This window comes from Lepisosteus oculatus, chromosome 13, assembly GCF_040954835.1.
Source record: "Lepisosteus oculatus isolate fLepOcu1 chromosome 13, fLepOcu1.hap2, whole genome shotgun sequence".
NCBI lineage: Eukaryota > Metazoa > Chordata > Actinopteri > Semionotiformes > Lepisosteidae > Lepisosteus > Lepisosteus oculatus.
In genome coordinates, this window is record NC_090708.1 from 9,205,493 (window position 1) to 9,221,564 (window position 16,072).

General features: G+C 37.1%; 2 protein-coding genes across 2 annotated transcripts; both read left to right on the forward strand.

Moving 5' to 3' along the window:
• The first annotated feature begins 1,729 nt into the window (after window positions 1-1,729).
• On the forward strand, window positions 1,730-6,879 carry LOC102696866 (carboxypeptidase N subunit 2-like). Its single transcript, XM_015361254.2, has 4 exons — window positions 1,730-1,815; window positions 2,623-2,682; window positions 3,113-3,246; window positions 4,516-6,879. The coding sequence occupies exon 4, from the start codon at window positions 4,524-4,526 to the stop codon at window positions 6,165-6,167; it is 1,644 nt and encodes a 547-aa protein (XP_015216740.1). The 5' UTR covers window positions 1,730-1,815; window positions 2,623-2,682; window positions 3,113-3,246; window positions 4,516-4,523; the 3' UTR covers window positions 6,168-6,879.
• Window positions 6,880-6,983: 104 nt separating this feature from the next.
• On the forward strand, window positions 6,984-12,466 carry LOC107079152 (carboxypeptidase N subunit 2-like). Its single transcript, XM_015361250.2, has 2 exons — window positions 6,984-8,133; window positions 8,705-12,466. The coding sequence occupies exon 2, from the start codon at window positions 8,711-8,713 to the stop codon at window positions 10,997-10,999; it is 2,289 nt and encodes a 762-aa protein (XP_015216736.1). The 5' UTR covers window positions 6,984-8,133; window positions 8,705-8,710; the 3' UTR covers window positions 11,000-12,466.
• Window positions 12,467-16,072: the final 3,606 nt, after the last annotated feature.

Here is a 16,072-nt window from a genome sequence, read left to right on the forward strand (position 1 = left end):
CTTCCATGAGGAAATACACCAAAACACAGCTGAATAATTTTATTCAATTTGCTATTTAACTTTTTGAGTACGAAAATGTCACCATTTGAGTCTTGCGCCGCTATTCGTAAGACCTACAGTACGCCCTGCAGCCATATCACCCTGGTAACCCGCTGAAGCTCAGCAGGTGTGACCCTGGTCACCACCTCCGATGGGAGACCTCCTGTGAAAAAAACTAAGGTTGCTGCTGGAAATGGCCAATAAGAAGCGCTCACCCTGCTGTCTGTATGCATCCTATTTTCCCAGTATAGCGACGGATAAGACGTAAAACCGAGGTCCTGACACTGTGTGATCATTTAAAATGCTAGGGCGTTTCTCGAAAAGTGTTGTGGTATCCTGGCCAAATTTCCCATTGACATTACCAATCATGGCCTCCTAATAATCCCCATCTATGAACTTCATCACTACGTTCTTCTCCCCATTGATTGATGGTGTGTGGTGAGCGTTCTGGCGCACTATGGCTGCCGTCGCATCATCCAGGTGGGGACTACACATTGGTGGTGGTGGAGGGGAGTCCCCATTACCTGTAAAGCGCTTTGAGTGGAGTGTCCAGAATTATTATTCCCTGTTGTTATTAAGTGCCGTACCTGCTCCGCACGTATAAACTGATTTCATTTTATTTTACATTCGATTTTGTCTTGGGGATTGCTTGTTTTTGCCCATACACTCAAGAATTTGAGTTTGAGAACATTTACTGTATAAACCTAGTCGTGACTTCCTCTTATTCAAAATTCAAAGGTCTATTCCATGAAGTGCTCACTTAACGACAAAGGCTGAAAAAGAAGAAGAATACAACATTTCTGCTGTGGAGTTTCCGATCTCTGTGAAATTGGCTACGGCTGACAGAATAGTACATAAAAACACAGTCTAATTATTTAAATTGGTACTGTACGTTTGCTTTTAACTTTTCCTTAAACTAATTAATATTTAGAAAGTTCATACTCAGCATTTAATCTCACACAATTTACACTACTATCAGTATGATTAGTTTCAGTGTTTTTAGCTTCGGTAATTGATCTATAACTAGATACCACATTCTCTCACAATTTAGTAGTTACCTTGCTGCCCTCTTCTGGCAAGGTCCTGCAAAATCAACAAAAATGTAGTACTGTACTGAGATGCACACAGTCGTTTAGTACTGTAGTTTATGGTCATACGTGTATTTACATTGGAATTCTTGCTAATCTCTCGCGACATACACAGTTCAACAGACAACCACCCCACAATGTAGACAGTACATTACAAACTTACAAACATAATAAATAATAACAACAGGAATAATACATATTTTGTGGGAGAATAAACATGTACAGTAGCAGTGTGAAAAAAAAACCCACGGTAGACCTTCAAAAAGTGCACAGTGCAGATGTGTATTGAGTCTGAGGCCCTGCAGTTAGCTGTTGTGGATGCGCACTGCAGTGGGGTAGAAGCTGTTCTTGAGTCTAGCGATCCGTGCTCTAATAATGCCGGACCGCTTGCTAGAGCGCAGGGGGAGAACAGTTTGTGGCCGGGATGGTTGGGATCTTGAATGATGGATCGGGTTTTATTGTGACAGCGGATGGTGCGAGTCCATCTCTGTCATGCACTGTAGCATTCCTGTACCGCATAGCGATAGTACTAGTGAAGACACCTCCTGTGGTCCCGTGGTAAAAGCTCATGAGGAATAGCTTCCCGTAACGCAATTCTTTGAGCCCGCAGAAAGCGATGTTGTGCCTTTTTCAGACTGGCTACAGTATTGTGAGACCAAACCAAGTCGGTGGAGAGCTACAGACCGAGGTACCTGAAGCAGCTGACAGTTTCCACTGCTGTGACATTGATGCTGATTGGGGCATGACTCCCGCTGGGTCTCCTGAAGTGCACAATGAGTTATTTTGTCTTGTTGACATTCAAGGCCAGATTGTTCTCCAGGCACCATCTTGTAAGATTCTCCACCTCTCTCCCGTATGCGGACTCATCGTTGTTGTTGATCAGCCCAAATCATATGCATTTATATGCATTGAGGGTAGATACACAGATAAATTAATCATAGATTTTTCCTTATCTCTTCAGTAAACAAAAAAAATCATTTCCATTCTGTCACATTATATACGTGTACAGTATATTTCAGTATTTGTAGAATGTTACTAATATGATATGTATCTAAAGTAGTGTATTTTGCTCAATTGCTCACTTTCATGTAACTAATCTCTTAATGTCCTGATCTCACCTAACACACTGAAAACCATTTTGAGATGGTGATTGCGTTAAATTGATCCGTTATTTATTAACCCGTTGGCTGCTGGGAGAGTGTAATATAATGTTGTTATATTTAAACTAAAACTTATAGAATCAATACTTGTATCTGACCTGATTTCACGCCGAAATGTGCAAAGTCCGGAAAAAGTCCAGAAAAAACGCTTTTCGGTCTTTGAGCCGTATTCGCAAGTAAAGTGTTATAGATCCTACTTAATGTGGATACACAGTTCCCATTGAGCAATTCTGGCTTTATTTAATATCTGAATCCTGCTTACATCACCAAAGAATCTGAAGTCCTATGATGGAAGAAAGGTGAATAAACTTTGTTTAATCTGTTTTTCTTTCCAGGTTCAAGGTACAGGTGCACTTTACATGTTTGCACAAACTGCACCATCAACTAAATGCACGGTAATAATAATAAAACAATATTTTAACAGTTTTCTTTTATCAAATATCTTTTTTTAAATAAAAGTACAGTCTAAGAGACTAACGTCTTACTAAACATTGATTATTGTGAATGTAAAAATGTTGTTTTTTTTGCTCAATTGTGTATTATAATATCCATGGAAAACTGGTTCTGCACTTCAAAATATTCTTGGACATACCTACTACATTAATCATTGACTGTCTAAACTGAACAAAAATGCAGCCAAAATATATGAAACCGTAATATACTGTAAGAATGCAGCCAAAACAAATAGTTTTTCATCTTCTGCCAGAAGTTTTTTTCTAGTATAAAGTTTTGTCAAACGTCTATTATTATTTTTTTAACTTTGAGGTTGTATAACTTTCTACGGGCGCTCTGCGTTGCTCTTTATTGGTTTAATTTATTCCTCAGCTCGAACCGGTCCCACCCCGTGGTGACTCACTCGGACACTACAGCATAGCACCGGACAGATTCAACAGGACCAACCTCATTTTTTACACCTTGACTGACCAGATTCTAAGTACTTTAGGAAGCAGCTAAACCAAGTAAGTCCAAAATCACATATATCGGATTTGATTTCCGTTATTTACCTTCAATATATTAAGTAAATTGTAATAAGGGTAACTATATATGTATGAATATCGTCTACGTTAAAACAATACTAACAATGTACATTATTATAGTTACAGGTTTATAGGAAAGTTATAGGTTTAGGAATTTACCAGCTTATCGTTTTTTAAAAGTCCAGAGGTTCTTAGTATTTTTAAAATCAGATCTCATAGGTAACAAAAGCATTTAATTTAATGAGCAATTGTTTCGAAGTTTTTTTTTCTCGAAATTATATGCATTTTGTAAATTATCAATGACTTTAAAAACGTGATAGAATTTAAAAGTGAAAAATGTCTCCGGTAAAGGTCGGTGATTAAAGGGTCGAGACTTCAAGAAACCACTGGAACCAGTTCAGTGCTAACAATGGGAGCTTTTAATTTGATACATATCTGATAGAATACTGTGCATCTTCCAAGTTTCAGAAATAAGCAAGGAGAACACAAAGAATCACACTGGCCAGTGTACGATTACCGTTAACTTGAAAAATAAAATAACCACATGGAGGCAGACTTACTGAGATTTTTAAAATACTAAAGTTAAAAGTCATTACAGAGTGAAGTTTTTTAACGGATGCTACAACTTGAAAACAAGCTATTGTTCTCTCTGTGTGGTTAAAGAATAAGGCATAAGAAAAATATGCACAATCCTGTAAACAGTGTCATAACTGAATATGTAACTGACAGGCAGAGGGTGAGGATACACCTGTTACTTGGTAACTCCATCAAGAACTGTTTGCGAGGCACTGAGCTACGACTAGCGCTCCGCTGTACTGCCCTCTGCTGGGCAGCTCCTGTAATTTCACCCTTTCTCAGTGCCAATACTGTTTCAATTCAAGTGTAAACAAGTGGTTCCCAATTCTGGACCTGGTGACCTACAGACCTGTTGGTTTTTGTTCCAGCTGGGCTCTCATTTATACAATAAAAACCTTAATTGACTGAATTAATATGGTTAATCTGAGCTATTTTGTTTGTTCCCAGCTCTTAAACATGTTGTATCTTTAACTGTTGTATGTTTTAAGAAGTGAAATAAAATCCTCTGTCTAGAAACGAAATGGAAATATTGAATTGAAGTAGCTTCTTAGATCAAAGTGAGGCTTCAATGATCTAAAGATTTTTTGTCTGACATAATATGGCAGTAATGTTCAAAGGAGTCCTTGTGGTGATTACTTTTTGTCAGTGTTAATTGGTGCATTCTTTTATTTTCAGAACAAACCATGACAACAGAATTCGTCATTGCCTTATTTTTATTGCTTCAGCTCAGGCTTCATGGTCAAAGCTGTCCAGTTAGATGTCAGTGCTTCACTCCAGCCAAAGTGTTGTGTGCCGACGATGCAATGAAGTCTGTCCCTGTGAACATTACCTCTGCTGTAGAAGAACTCACAATTATGGCAACTAGCGTGACTCGTATTGGGCCTGATGCTTTCGAAGATAGCCCAGAGATCCAGAAGATCACGTTCCTCAATAACTTTATTGTGGAGGTGTCTGAGGGTGCCTTTGATGAGCTGACAAAACTGCAGGAGTTGGAGATAAGTGGTAACCGTAATCTCAGTGAAATCAGGACGGATGTTTTCACCTCATTGACAAACCTGAAGAAATTGTTTCTAAACTTCAATAAATTCGGAACTCTGGACACAGGCCTTTTTGATAACTTGCAGAACCTGGAAATCTTACATCTAAAAGGTAATCTTTTATCCACACTACCAGAGGATTTATTCCATCAGCTTCACCAGCTCCATGTTCTGGATCTTTCTCAAAATATGATATCTGTTGTGAGTAAGGACCTTTTCTGTGGCCTGACCAAGCTAGAAACCCTTTTTCTGAATGAGAACCAAATAGTCACTCTACAATCGAACGTGTTTTCTAATGTTGTAAGACTTCAGGAACTTTCCTTGCAAGGTAATAAGATTGCTGCCCTTCCCAAAGACATTTTTTCTAACTTGGGAGGATTGAAAGAATTAAATTTACGAGGAAACGTATTAAAAGAACTTGCGCCGGGCACATTTCACCCACCCTTGACGCATTTAAACCTTGAGCAGAACCAACTCACCAAGCTCTCTCCTGCACTGTTCTCACAACTGTCATGTCTCACCTACTTGAATCTGGCAAAAAATAAGCTTGCAGCTGTTCCAGAAGAGGCATTCCAAAATCTTACAGAATTAAGATTTCTCAGCTTAGCGGATAATCAAATAAGGTCCCTGCCAAAGATGGTCTTTCAAGACCTAACAAACGTCAATAAACTCTATCTGCAAAAAAACAACCTGAGCTCATTGGACTTGGAATTATTTCAAAATCTGACCAATCTGGAACACCTTGGCCTTTTCCAAAATAAGCTGCGTACAGTTCCTGAAGGGCTTTTTGATGCAGTAATAATTCTGCCTTTCCTGTCATTACACGACAACCCCTGGACCTGTGACTGCAACCTGTTATATCTGTACAGGTTAATTCAGTACAGCACTTACAGCATACAGCACTCTGGCAGGATATACTGTCAGAGCCCTGAGCCTCTCAAAGGACAGAGTCTGGTCTTTCTGAGGCAGGAGCAGCTTGTTTGTCCTGCTCAGAATTTTACAACATGCATTAGAGACTTGTCCTCCTCCCAAAGGCGTCCTCAGGCAGGGAAGGATATCTCTGAAATATCAGAGGCCCAGATATTTGAAAGTCAAAAAGACACAAGACAGTGTGCTCTCAGTGAGGGAAATGGTGTGATCTACATAAAATGTAGCATTTCCAAATGTCCCAAAGTCAAGGTTGAAACTGAGGTTTCTAATGAACATGGGAAGAAAATAAATCAAATTTCTGTGGGAAACCTTCCTGAAGACTCACAATGTCTCAACACGATCATCTCCATTACTGTTTAAAGACCTCAGTAACCACTTACATGTTACCAGCTACTCCTTGTTGTAATATTTTAAGTGAAATCAGTAACTGTCTATTTGCCTTAATAACTTTCAAGGTACTCTAAGAGCATAATGAAATCACATATTCATGTCTGTAATGACACTATGAAATACAGTATTTAATTAAATAGAAGAAATTGCTGACACCTGTAAGTACAGCAAGCAACTTCTTGAAACTTCTTTTGTCCTCCTTCACAGTGGCAAAGGTTTCTGTAAATGAGGTATGTAAACTTGTGAAAACAATGTATAAGTATTTTTGATAACCTGTTCTGTATAATATCAAAGAAAACTATACACTGAATCAAAGTGTTTTTAAGTTTAGTATTTTCAGCATTAGTAAATGGTAAATGCCTTTCCCTGATACATCCCTAAATCTTGAATTAGCTTTAATTTAAAGTAACTATCCACGATCAACCTGGATGCAAAAAAGTGTACTTTTATTATGTAATTTTTTTGTCTTTTTCGGATTATTTTCTCCTCAAATATGTTATCGTAGGTTTATTTCACTACAATCAATTCGTTACAATTTTTTTTAAAAGCCTTACCTTTGATTTACTAAAGTAAAATAGCTTTAAAACATTTCTATTGCATAGCCCATAAAGAAGGAGGACAAGGTTTAATGCCAAATACCAATACTACTGCTAAAAAGGTGAATAAACTTTACTTCTCCTGATTTTGGCTTTGTTCAAAGTACAACAAAGATTTACTAGATCCTTATACAGTATACAAAACCATTTCTATACTCCATTCTTTAAAAAAGCATTACATTTTGTTTAGCACTCGTAGTCATATACCTGTACGTACTGTATAAATTCTTTATCAAATTGAACACGTTGCAACTGCATTTTACTGTATGAAAGTTAAAGGCTCAAAGAGGGAAGAGTAAAAGAGATTAAAGAGGAAAACTACAGATTCACCAACATTATTTGCAGAAACAACCCAAGAAAGATTATACATGAGAGGAAGCTATCTGGCATATCCAGCTCTTTTGGTAGTAGCTAAGAGGTCTGAGAACATCATCTAGACATTCAGTGAAAGAAATGTATTGTCTATCAAAATCGGGAATTAGCTTTGACAACATGGCTAGATAGCTTGTTCCATACTCCCACAACCATTTGCATAAAGAAGTACCTCCTTCTCAGTTTCTTAGTCTTAAAATGCATTTCCATGTAATTTCCAGTTGTGGCCTCTGGTCCACTGATGGATCTGCTTTGTCTGTGACTTTTGAGGATTTTGAATATTTATATATATTTATTATGACCCCCATCTCCTCTGCTGAATCCTGAAATGGTTGGATTCTTTTAGCCTGTCAATGTAGCTTATGTGATTTTACTCTGAGGTCTCCTGTGCCAGTATCCAGTATTCCAGTACTTAAGAAAGGTACAGCCTTTCTTAGCTTCTGAGTTCTGACCAGTTGAGGCTACAACAAGCTAACACTAACTTTTTTCCCATACTTTGTATCATGGAGAATAAAGACAAAAATCAAGCTGAATTTTAGAGAAGCCCTCATCAGATACCAATCTGATATGATAAGGACTGTGGGAACAGAAAATACTTATGTTTCTGTTCAGGGAAATATATTTTGACAACCATATATCATTACACTTCATTCAAACATCTTTTATTGGTTTCACTCATCTGCATAACTGAGACAACTTAGAGCTGGCTTGTGACCTGCAATAGATCTAAAGCCTGGGCTGCAGTTCATATTTTTTGTCAGAGAGCATTCTTTATCTATACTTGCAGGATGGAGTTCTTAGAAACACGCCCCAAAACCACTCCACTGGGTAGTGTGTAACATCGGTGACAGTAAAAGAAAAGTTTGTTTTTCAGAAGCCAACTTCCACATATTTTGTGCCAGTTAACTTGTTTTTTTTTATTCTGCTTTGGACGTCCTTTTGCAAATATTCACCCCTTGGAAAACCAGGTAAAAGGTATTTTTACAAAAATCTTTGGGCAACTAGAAGTTTAATTGACTTAGATAATTAATCTATTGCTTCAAGAAATGTTTTAAATTAAATCAAGCAATGAATCTTGTATTGTATATTTCCTTTACCAATAAGTTACATATTACATCTAATGAACATGTAAAAGTTAATTCTGTGCTGAAAAGTATAAAAAAAACATGTTTGGGCTGCTAAGCTTTCTTCAGGTATTACATTTAATTACAGCTTTGTTTATTTATTACATTATTTTATTTAATAACTACTTGCAGATCGATGATGCTGTGTTTGACCAATTTATTTTTTTACCAGTGCCCAGTAAATGTACTTAGGCCTCAGAAAATCGAAATTGAAGACTTCATATTATTAGATACAGTCATGGAACAATTAGTGCCATTGTCCTTGTTTTATTCCATATGTTCACATTTTGTTTCTTTTGTTCACATGGGCATCCTACTTGTCTTGCTTAGAATTTGTAAATTCACCTTGCTCTACATATAATATCTGAAATGTTCAATAACTAAAAACCCTTTGATCTTTTCACATTTCTTCCAGACAAAAATGTGTCAAGCATATTTTATGTTCCTTCTGCCTCTGCTGTTTGACTGTAGCTTTGGAACAACTCAAACACCTCTTAATAAGGCTGTCTATGGTGACAATATAACAGAAATCCCTGACTCTTTAGGGAGTGGTATTACACGAGTATATTTTGTGCAAAGTCAGATTTCTACAATCAAAAATGGAGCCTTCAGAAACTACACTGGAGTTGAAAAGCTGGTGTTCATGAACACACCTACTTTTTCAGTAGAAGCCGCAGCATTTGAAGGATTGGATAATATAATTGAAATTGAAATTTCAGGCTCAATGCTGACATCTCTACCTATCGGTCTCTTTAACAGTTTGGATAATTTGACAACACTTATTTTGAAAAGCAACAGAATTCAAACCATAGAGAAGGGGTTATTTGATGGCCTTACAAATTTACGAGAACTCCAACTACATATGAATCAAATTGCTTTACTACCTGAGGAAATATTTGATCAGCTTCAAAGTCTTAAAACACTTCACCTGGCGAAAAACAACATCAGCTCTCTGTCAACAGAAATTTTTAGTAAACTTCAGAAATTACAAAAACTACGGGTTTACGAAAATCTGATCAATGTTATTCCGAGAGGGATCTTTGATAATCTTCCAGATTTGGCAGAAATTGGACTTCAAGGCAACAAGATGACAACATTGCCCCAGGATTTATTTTCTAACAACAAAAACCTCGAAAAGCTTTTTCTGGAGAAAAATTCATTGTCTGACCTACCTACAGGAATCTTCTTTGATCTTCCTAAAATAAGAACACTAACACTAAATAATAACCAGCTAACAAGCCTTCCTGTAAATCTGTTTGGAGAAATGCCCAAATTTACTGTTCTAAATCTCACAACGAACAAACTGAAAACGCTTCCACAAGGAGTATTCAGTAACCTCACAAATCTAAAGAAACTTTACTTGTCTGACAACCAGTTTACCAGTTTGTCAAAAGAGTATTTTGAGGGCCTCAAAAACCTCACGGACCTCCACTTACAATATAACTTTATTGGGTCTTTAGAGAAAGAGATTTTTGGCGATATGTCTCAACTGCGGACAATCAATCTAATGAATAACAGTTTGAACACTCTTCCTGATGGCATATTTAAGTCCTTGAAGAAACTTGTCAAAGTACATCTAAACAACAATCCTTGGCATTGTGACTGTAGAATGACATATCTATTCAACTGGATAAAAGGAAATCCACAGAAAATTAAAACATCTTCATCAATTACTTGTGAAAGTCCCGAAAACTTAAAGGGACAAAATATTGCTTCTCTTACAGAGGATCAGTTGTTATGCTTAACAACCACAGTACCTACTACAACTTTGGCTACCACAATAATAAAGAGCACTACAGTTCCTTCAACTACAACATGGCCTACGACAGCTTTGACAACAGAGGAAGGAACAACAACAATTAGGGCCATAACAACAATACCAAGCACAGCGGCCACTACTTCTGAGAAGATTATATCCACAGCACCAGACACGACATTTACAAATCTTATAACTACGGAGGTTTCTACCATTGTGTTGACCACGCTGGCCTCTACGTCTGGGACGATAACATCCACTGCACCACATGCAACATCTACAGAACTTACAACCACTGAAGTATCTACCACAGTGTTCACCACTACAGAGTCAATTACATCCACAGCGCCACACACAACATCTACGCAGCTTGTAACAACAGGGGCATCCACAAGCACTCCAACCACAGCATTTGGCACCACCACCGTTCTTCACACTACAACTGACACCACTGTTCAGCCACCTACAGTGACAGAAACAACCACAGCCTTGATCACCTCCACCCACCTGAAAACATCACTCACATTCACAACACCAGCAATTACAACAGCAATGTGGACAACTACTGCGTTTGTTACCCACACCCCAGCAGACACAACAGCGGTCACCACCGCAATCTTTAGCACGACAACAGCAGCTGAAACAACCCAGCTGACTACTTCCCTCCCAGAATCCACTTCATTCCAGCTCATAACAGCAAAAACAACAAATCTGTCATATAGGTTTCAAAGCAGAAGCAGCATGTCCCACTGTGAGATGCTAATGATATCATATACCACAATGCTCTTGGTGGAAATTTGCTGTTGTGTGGTTCTGGCCAGGTTTGTGTATTTGGTTCACAAGTGTGTTCAACAGGAAAGGAAGATAGATGCTGCTGTCAATCTGACTCACTTTTGTTACAAAAAGGAGGTGACTCTTTGGCCCATAAACCAGACTGAGACACATAATTTGTGAAATTACAAGAGTATTACATGTAAAAAATATGAACAAACCTTTTCAGAATATGGGTAGGTATGAAGCATACTTAATAAAATTTCTTCTACAGTTTAACCTTGAAAATCGATGTATATCGATTTTTTTCAGAGAAGACAAAGCATTTCATTGTGATAGAAAGATTGGTGATGAAAAAAGTTACAGATATTTGACAAATAGTTTTAAAACTTGCTTATGATTATTTTAAAAAATGCAAAGAAAATATTGAAGGTGTAATTTAAAGGTTGTTAAGTGTGAAGGTTTCGTGTGTAAGAAATACATTTTTTCTAGTGGTGGGTTTAAACTAATGGAAGGATGTTAAAAATGTAGTATAGAAGCCATAGGATATATAGTACTATATGATGTAGTGGGATGCGTGTGAGCATTGCCTGACCCTTGAAAAGTTGTGATGCCATCTCAAATTCTGTCTAATCAGAAAGATTCAAAAAGATCAAGGTGTGGTCAACAGCAGATCTAGCTTCCCCTCTTACAGATATTCTAATGTGGGGCCCAGGCCATACCTTTCCTGAGGGCTGGATTTCTGACAGAAGTTCCATTGTGAACTCATTAATCTGTCATGCAGGTGGAAAACTGGCTGGACTGAAGGGTTCTCTTCTCAGCCTTAAACCCTTGTTGTCAGGGTAATTCTATCAAATTGGAGACAGCATTTGGTGCCGTTCAAAGCTTTAGCAGTAAAGGAGTTATACTTTATTGTATGTTAGCCCTGTGTCACGAAACCCTGTCCTTTTTTTGAGACAGGCACTGAAACGAAGAATGCCCAAATGATTAAAGGAATTCAAATTCTATCATCACTGATACTGTTGCACACAAATATTGTGCCCATTTAATTCCTGCTGTACAAAGTCATACAAATCTCTTGAAATTGGGTCCAATCATACCAAAACTAAAGTAAACTGTATTCAAAATCCAAAATTAAATGCAGTTCAAAGTTTACTACATTGACACCTTACCAACATAACACAGGACAGTATCTTGTATTTTTAGTGGTCTGGGTGATTGATCTTGAACATGACCTGGGATACTTATGACTGGTCCACCTTCCCTGTTTCAGTTGTCACTAAACTGTCACTGTATGATTGACTAAAACATAATTTAACTGCACTAAAAAGATTTGAAGTAGACATAACAAAAGGGCTCCCTTCAGTTCTCAGCATAAGAGATGGGTATAAATGCTCTGGTGGGATGAACATATCCCACACCCCTTTTTAGGGGAAAACAAAACAAATGTTTTGATAAACAATATTGTTTGAGAGATAGTCAAAGCTCAGATCTGGAATATGCTGACAAGTTTGCCATCACAGCAGCCCTATAGAATACAGTCTACATCTTGTTAGTGCAACCAGGTGTCACTTAGTTCAATGGAGGGATGGGACAAATAACGTCGGTGATGTATTTTAATTTCCTTTATGTTGTTAAATAAAAAATAAACTTAAATTTTCATTGCATATGTTGATTTGCCTTTTACAGTATATAATATATAAAATGACCCAAACAAGGGTAATCATGTATGTTTACCAGGCTTCAATGGGAACGTTTTTTTAAATCTTGAACAGGAATGGCTAGGATTAGACTTGATTAGTAATCAGAAATCAAGTAAGAACCTTTGACAGTGAAACATTAAGTGGAAACTAAGAGGAATTACATAAGAATTAAGAACAGGAGACACTTCTTTACTTAGTGAGCACTGTGCATTTGGATCAGCTTACCCCACCATATTGTTTCTTCCTTCTGTTTTGAAACTGGTTGTATTTTCAAGACAGCTTTAATAAGAGATGATTTTAGTATTTGTTCATAGAAGAAATGGGCAGATTGATAAGTGACAGAGCCAATACATACAGCATGGAAAAACAGGAGTCTCATGTTTAAATCTACAGTACACTATGTAACCTGTCCCTCTGACCAGAGTTGCTTTTGGGGTAAAAGGTCATAGGCCAACACTACTGTATCAACAGTCCCTGGTCCTGCCATTGTAAGATCCTGGACTGTGATAAAATAGGTCCTGCAATAAACCCTGCTTTGTTTAGCTAGATGGAGTGCTGTGCTTGTCTTGGGTGGGACTCTGTTAGCAAACTCCTTAATGCATCAATTATGCCTTCATTAAGCTCTAATTTAGCACAGGTGTTTGGCAACAAAATACGATTAATTATCCCTTTAAAAGAAGAGAGAAGGGGGTTCAAATGGTTTGTCATCAGCTCTTATTAAGAGTGCTGAATGATCTCATTGTTAAAGCAAAGAGAGGCATATTAGCATGGTCAGGCTTGAGTGCCACAAGCATCTGAGCTATTATATGTGCTCTAGCAGGCAGGCAATGTACAGACAAGCTGGGCTGTTCCTTAGGGACCTTCTGAAGAAGCCAGATCTGAACTTTACTTTCCCTGAGGTAGCATCCATCATTAGAAGATGTAATGAGACTTTTCTGATTATAGCTAAATTGAACTAAAGTACTTCTGAGGTGTGCTTAGTATATAGCTATTATTTTTAAATAGAGAATATTGTTGTAGTTATTAAAACTTCCTGTGATGAACACTCTGTTATTCTTAATTTCTTTAAATAATTTAAAATACAGAGCCTCTTCACTTATATTCTAGAGAGACCAAAGAGAATGATTTCTGTTCCTGTCGGTAAATCATTTAATATTAATACTGAAAATGTAGACCAAACTGAGGCTCGTATGGTGATATCAGATTGCACCCATAGAACATATGGATTAATGAAGGATTCTTATAATTTTGTTCATGTTGCCATTAAACACAAACCATGCACAGTAGACCTGCTGTACGTTTCATTTTGCTTGTTATAAATGCCACTCATGGAAAAACCACTAGGTGTCACTACAGACTTTATGTTGTAAAGTGTTACTGGTTCTCTGTGAGGATGTGCGATGTCCGCTGTTGATATGAAAATATAGTAACTCAAGAAAATGAAACAGAGCAATATACCAGCTCTCACTGTTTGCAATGTTATCTCCAATACATTTGGTCTTTTGTCTACAAATTACACAATGAGCACTTAACAGTATAGTAATCAGCGATATGCTGCATTTCAATATATAGTAATCGCCAACACAATAAATAGAAGACAAATTGTATGTTTTTTGTATAAATAGACTAAAAAACACTTGCTAAACACTTTGCTGAAAAATATGCTAAAAACACTTTGATAAAGGAATGGCCAGTTGTCTTGTTAAACCTGATATTCCAGTGATTTTCACGAATCAGGTAAAGGTTTATTAATGAGTGAAATGATTTATAAGTAAATGTACCTATTTGTGCAGTTTTTACAGCTAGGACAATCTGCATTTTATTATACCTTTAGTCTAAGTCAATATACTGTATATTCAAGCGCATCTTCCCTTTTTACACTTGTAAGTCCTAACTGGTTTGACTCCGGTTAAGTTAGATCTCATTAACTTACTTTGAAAAATTAGGCCATACTGTGAAATAACCGGCTTTTTTAAGGGAACAAAAAAGTCAATTCCTAAAGCTTTCACCATTTGAAATGGAAAACTGTAATATTCTATAATGCTTAAGAGACTGTTTTACAACTTAAAGTTTGTAGTGAATTTAAGGGGTAACAGAAAAAGACTGTTTAAGGATGGCAACTCTAAGATATCAATACAGAATTGATATCTTTAAATCCTGATAATTGATATTAATTAATATCAATTATTTAATTGGAATTAATTGGAATTAATCAACAAGATTCAGACATTAACAACACACTTTGTTCTGTCTCTTTCGCCTTTGTGTTTATTTTTAATTCAATCTAAAACAAACTAGCCAACAGCCTCTACTATATTGTTACAGACTCAAAAATCAAAGTAAAAAGCGTCACTTTGCTTAAAAAATCCTTGTAAAATAAAAAAGTATTACAAGCAACAATACTTATATTTGAAAGAAAAGCAGCATAGCACATTATTTTCTGCTGTTTATTTACCAAAATGTCAAGGTACAATTACATAAAAGTAGTACCTGTATGTACAATCTACAGGCTGTTAGTAAGGCTTAATATGGCCTCTTTAGTACAGGCAATCCTGTACTGGTAGGCAATAACCTGTTGGTAAGACAGGTTTGAGAATCAACAAAACAATCACCTAACAATCCATTACCTTTGCGTTATGCATCATTTCCTATGTGCTGATTATTGACTCAAAACTGCATAATAAATGCTTAATATGGAGTGCTTAAAATAAAGTGTTACCTATTAGTGAGGCATCGTTTCTAATTGTAGTCAGATATATTTAAATGCTGGTGATTAAATCTCAGCACCTCTAGAGGCTGCTGATGTTCTTCCAAAGACCCTGAGGAGGAGAAGAAAAGCCAGAGGCTGTGGGCCTTCATCCCAGAGGTCAGCCGCTTTTGCTCGTCTTGTCTTGCGGATCAGTGCAGGCACTTCCCAGTTCCAAAGGCAATAGAAGACACGGAAATGTTCTCAGAAAGCAGTAAGACACTCAAGGGGCAAACAGACGGAAAAGACACTTCCCTTTTCGATTACTTACTGTTTCAGCCTGAAGTGTCCTTTTAAAATTTAATAATTCCGCTTGGTCTGAAAAGCCTGGTGTCAATAGACTTTCTTACAGGGAAATGATCCTAAAACTTGTGGTTCAGTGCTGTAGGCCCATGACGAAGTCTGGGGATTTGATCTTAAACCTTCACGGTTTATCCCTTAAAAATCATTAACAGTGGCTCATCTCACCAGTCACAAAGCAATTTGAGCAGGTAAGATGAGAAAATGGGATAAATATAGATAGATAAAGGTGGGATGGGAGCAGAAGGTATCAGGTTAAATATATACTTCTTATGGCAAAGTAATGTTCCAAAACATATCCCTATTCAGGAATAACAGTGAATTCACCCTCCCTGGGTGAGTCCTTGAAAGCAGACTGTATCTGTCAACAAAATGCAATTGTAGATGCACATTTTTTTTTTGTCCCAGGAGAAATGATCACAGCATTTATTGGGAAAGAAGCAACCTGTCGTAAACGTCTCTTGGCTACAGAAATATTTATTTTCTGTTCCATGTGTTTTTTAAAGT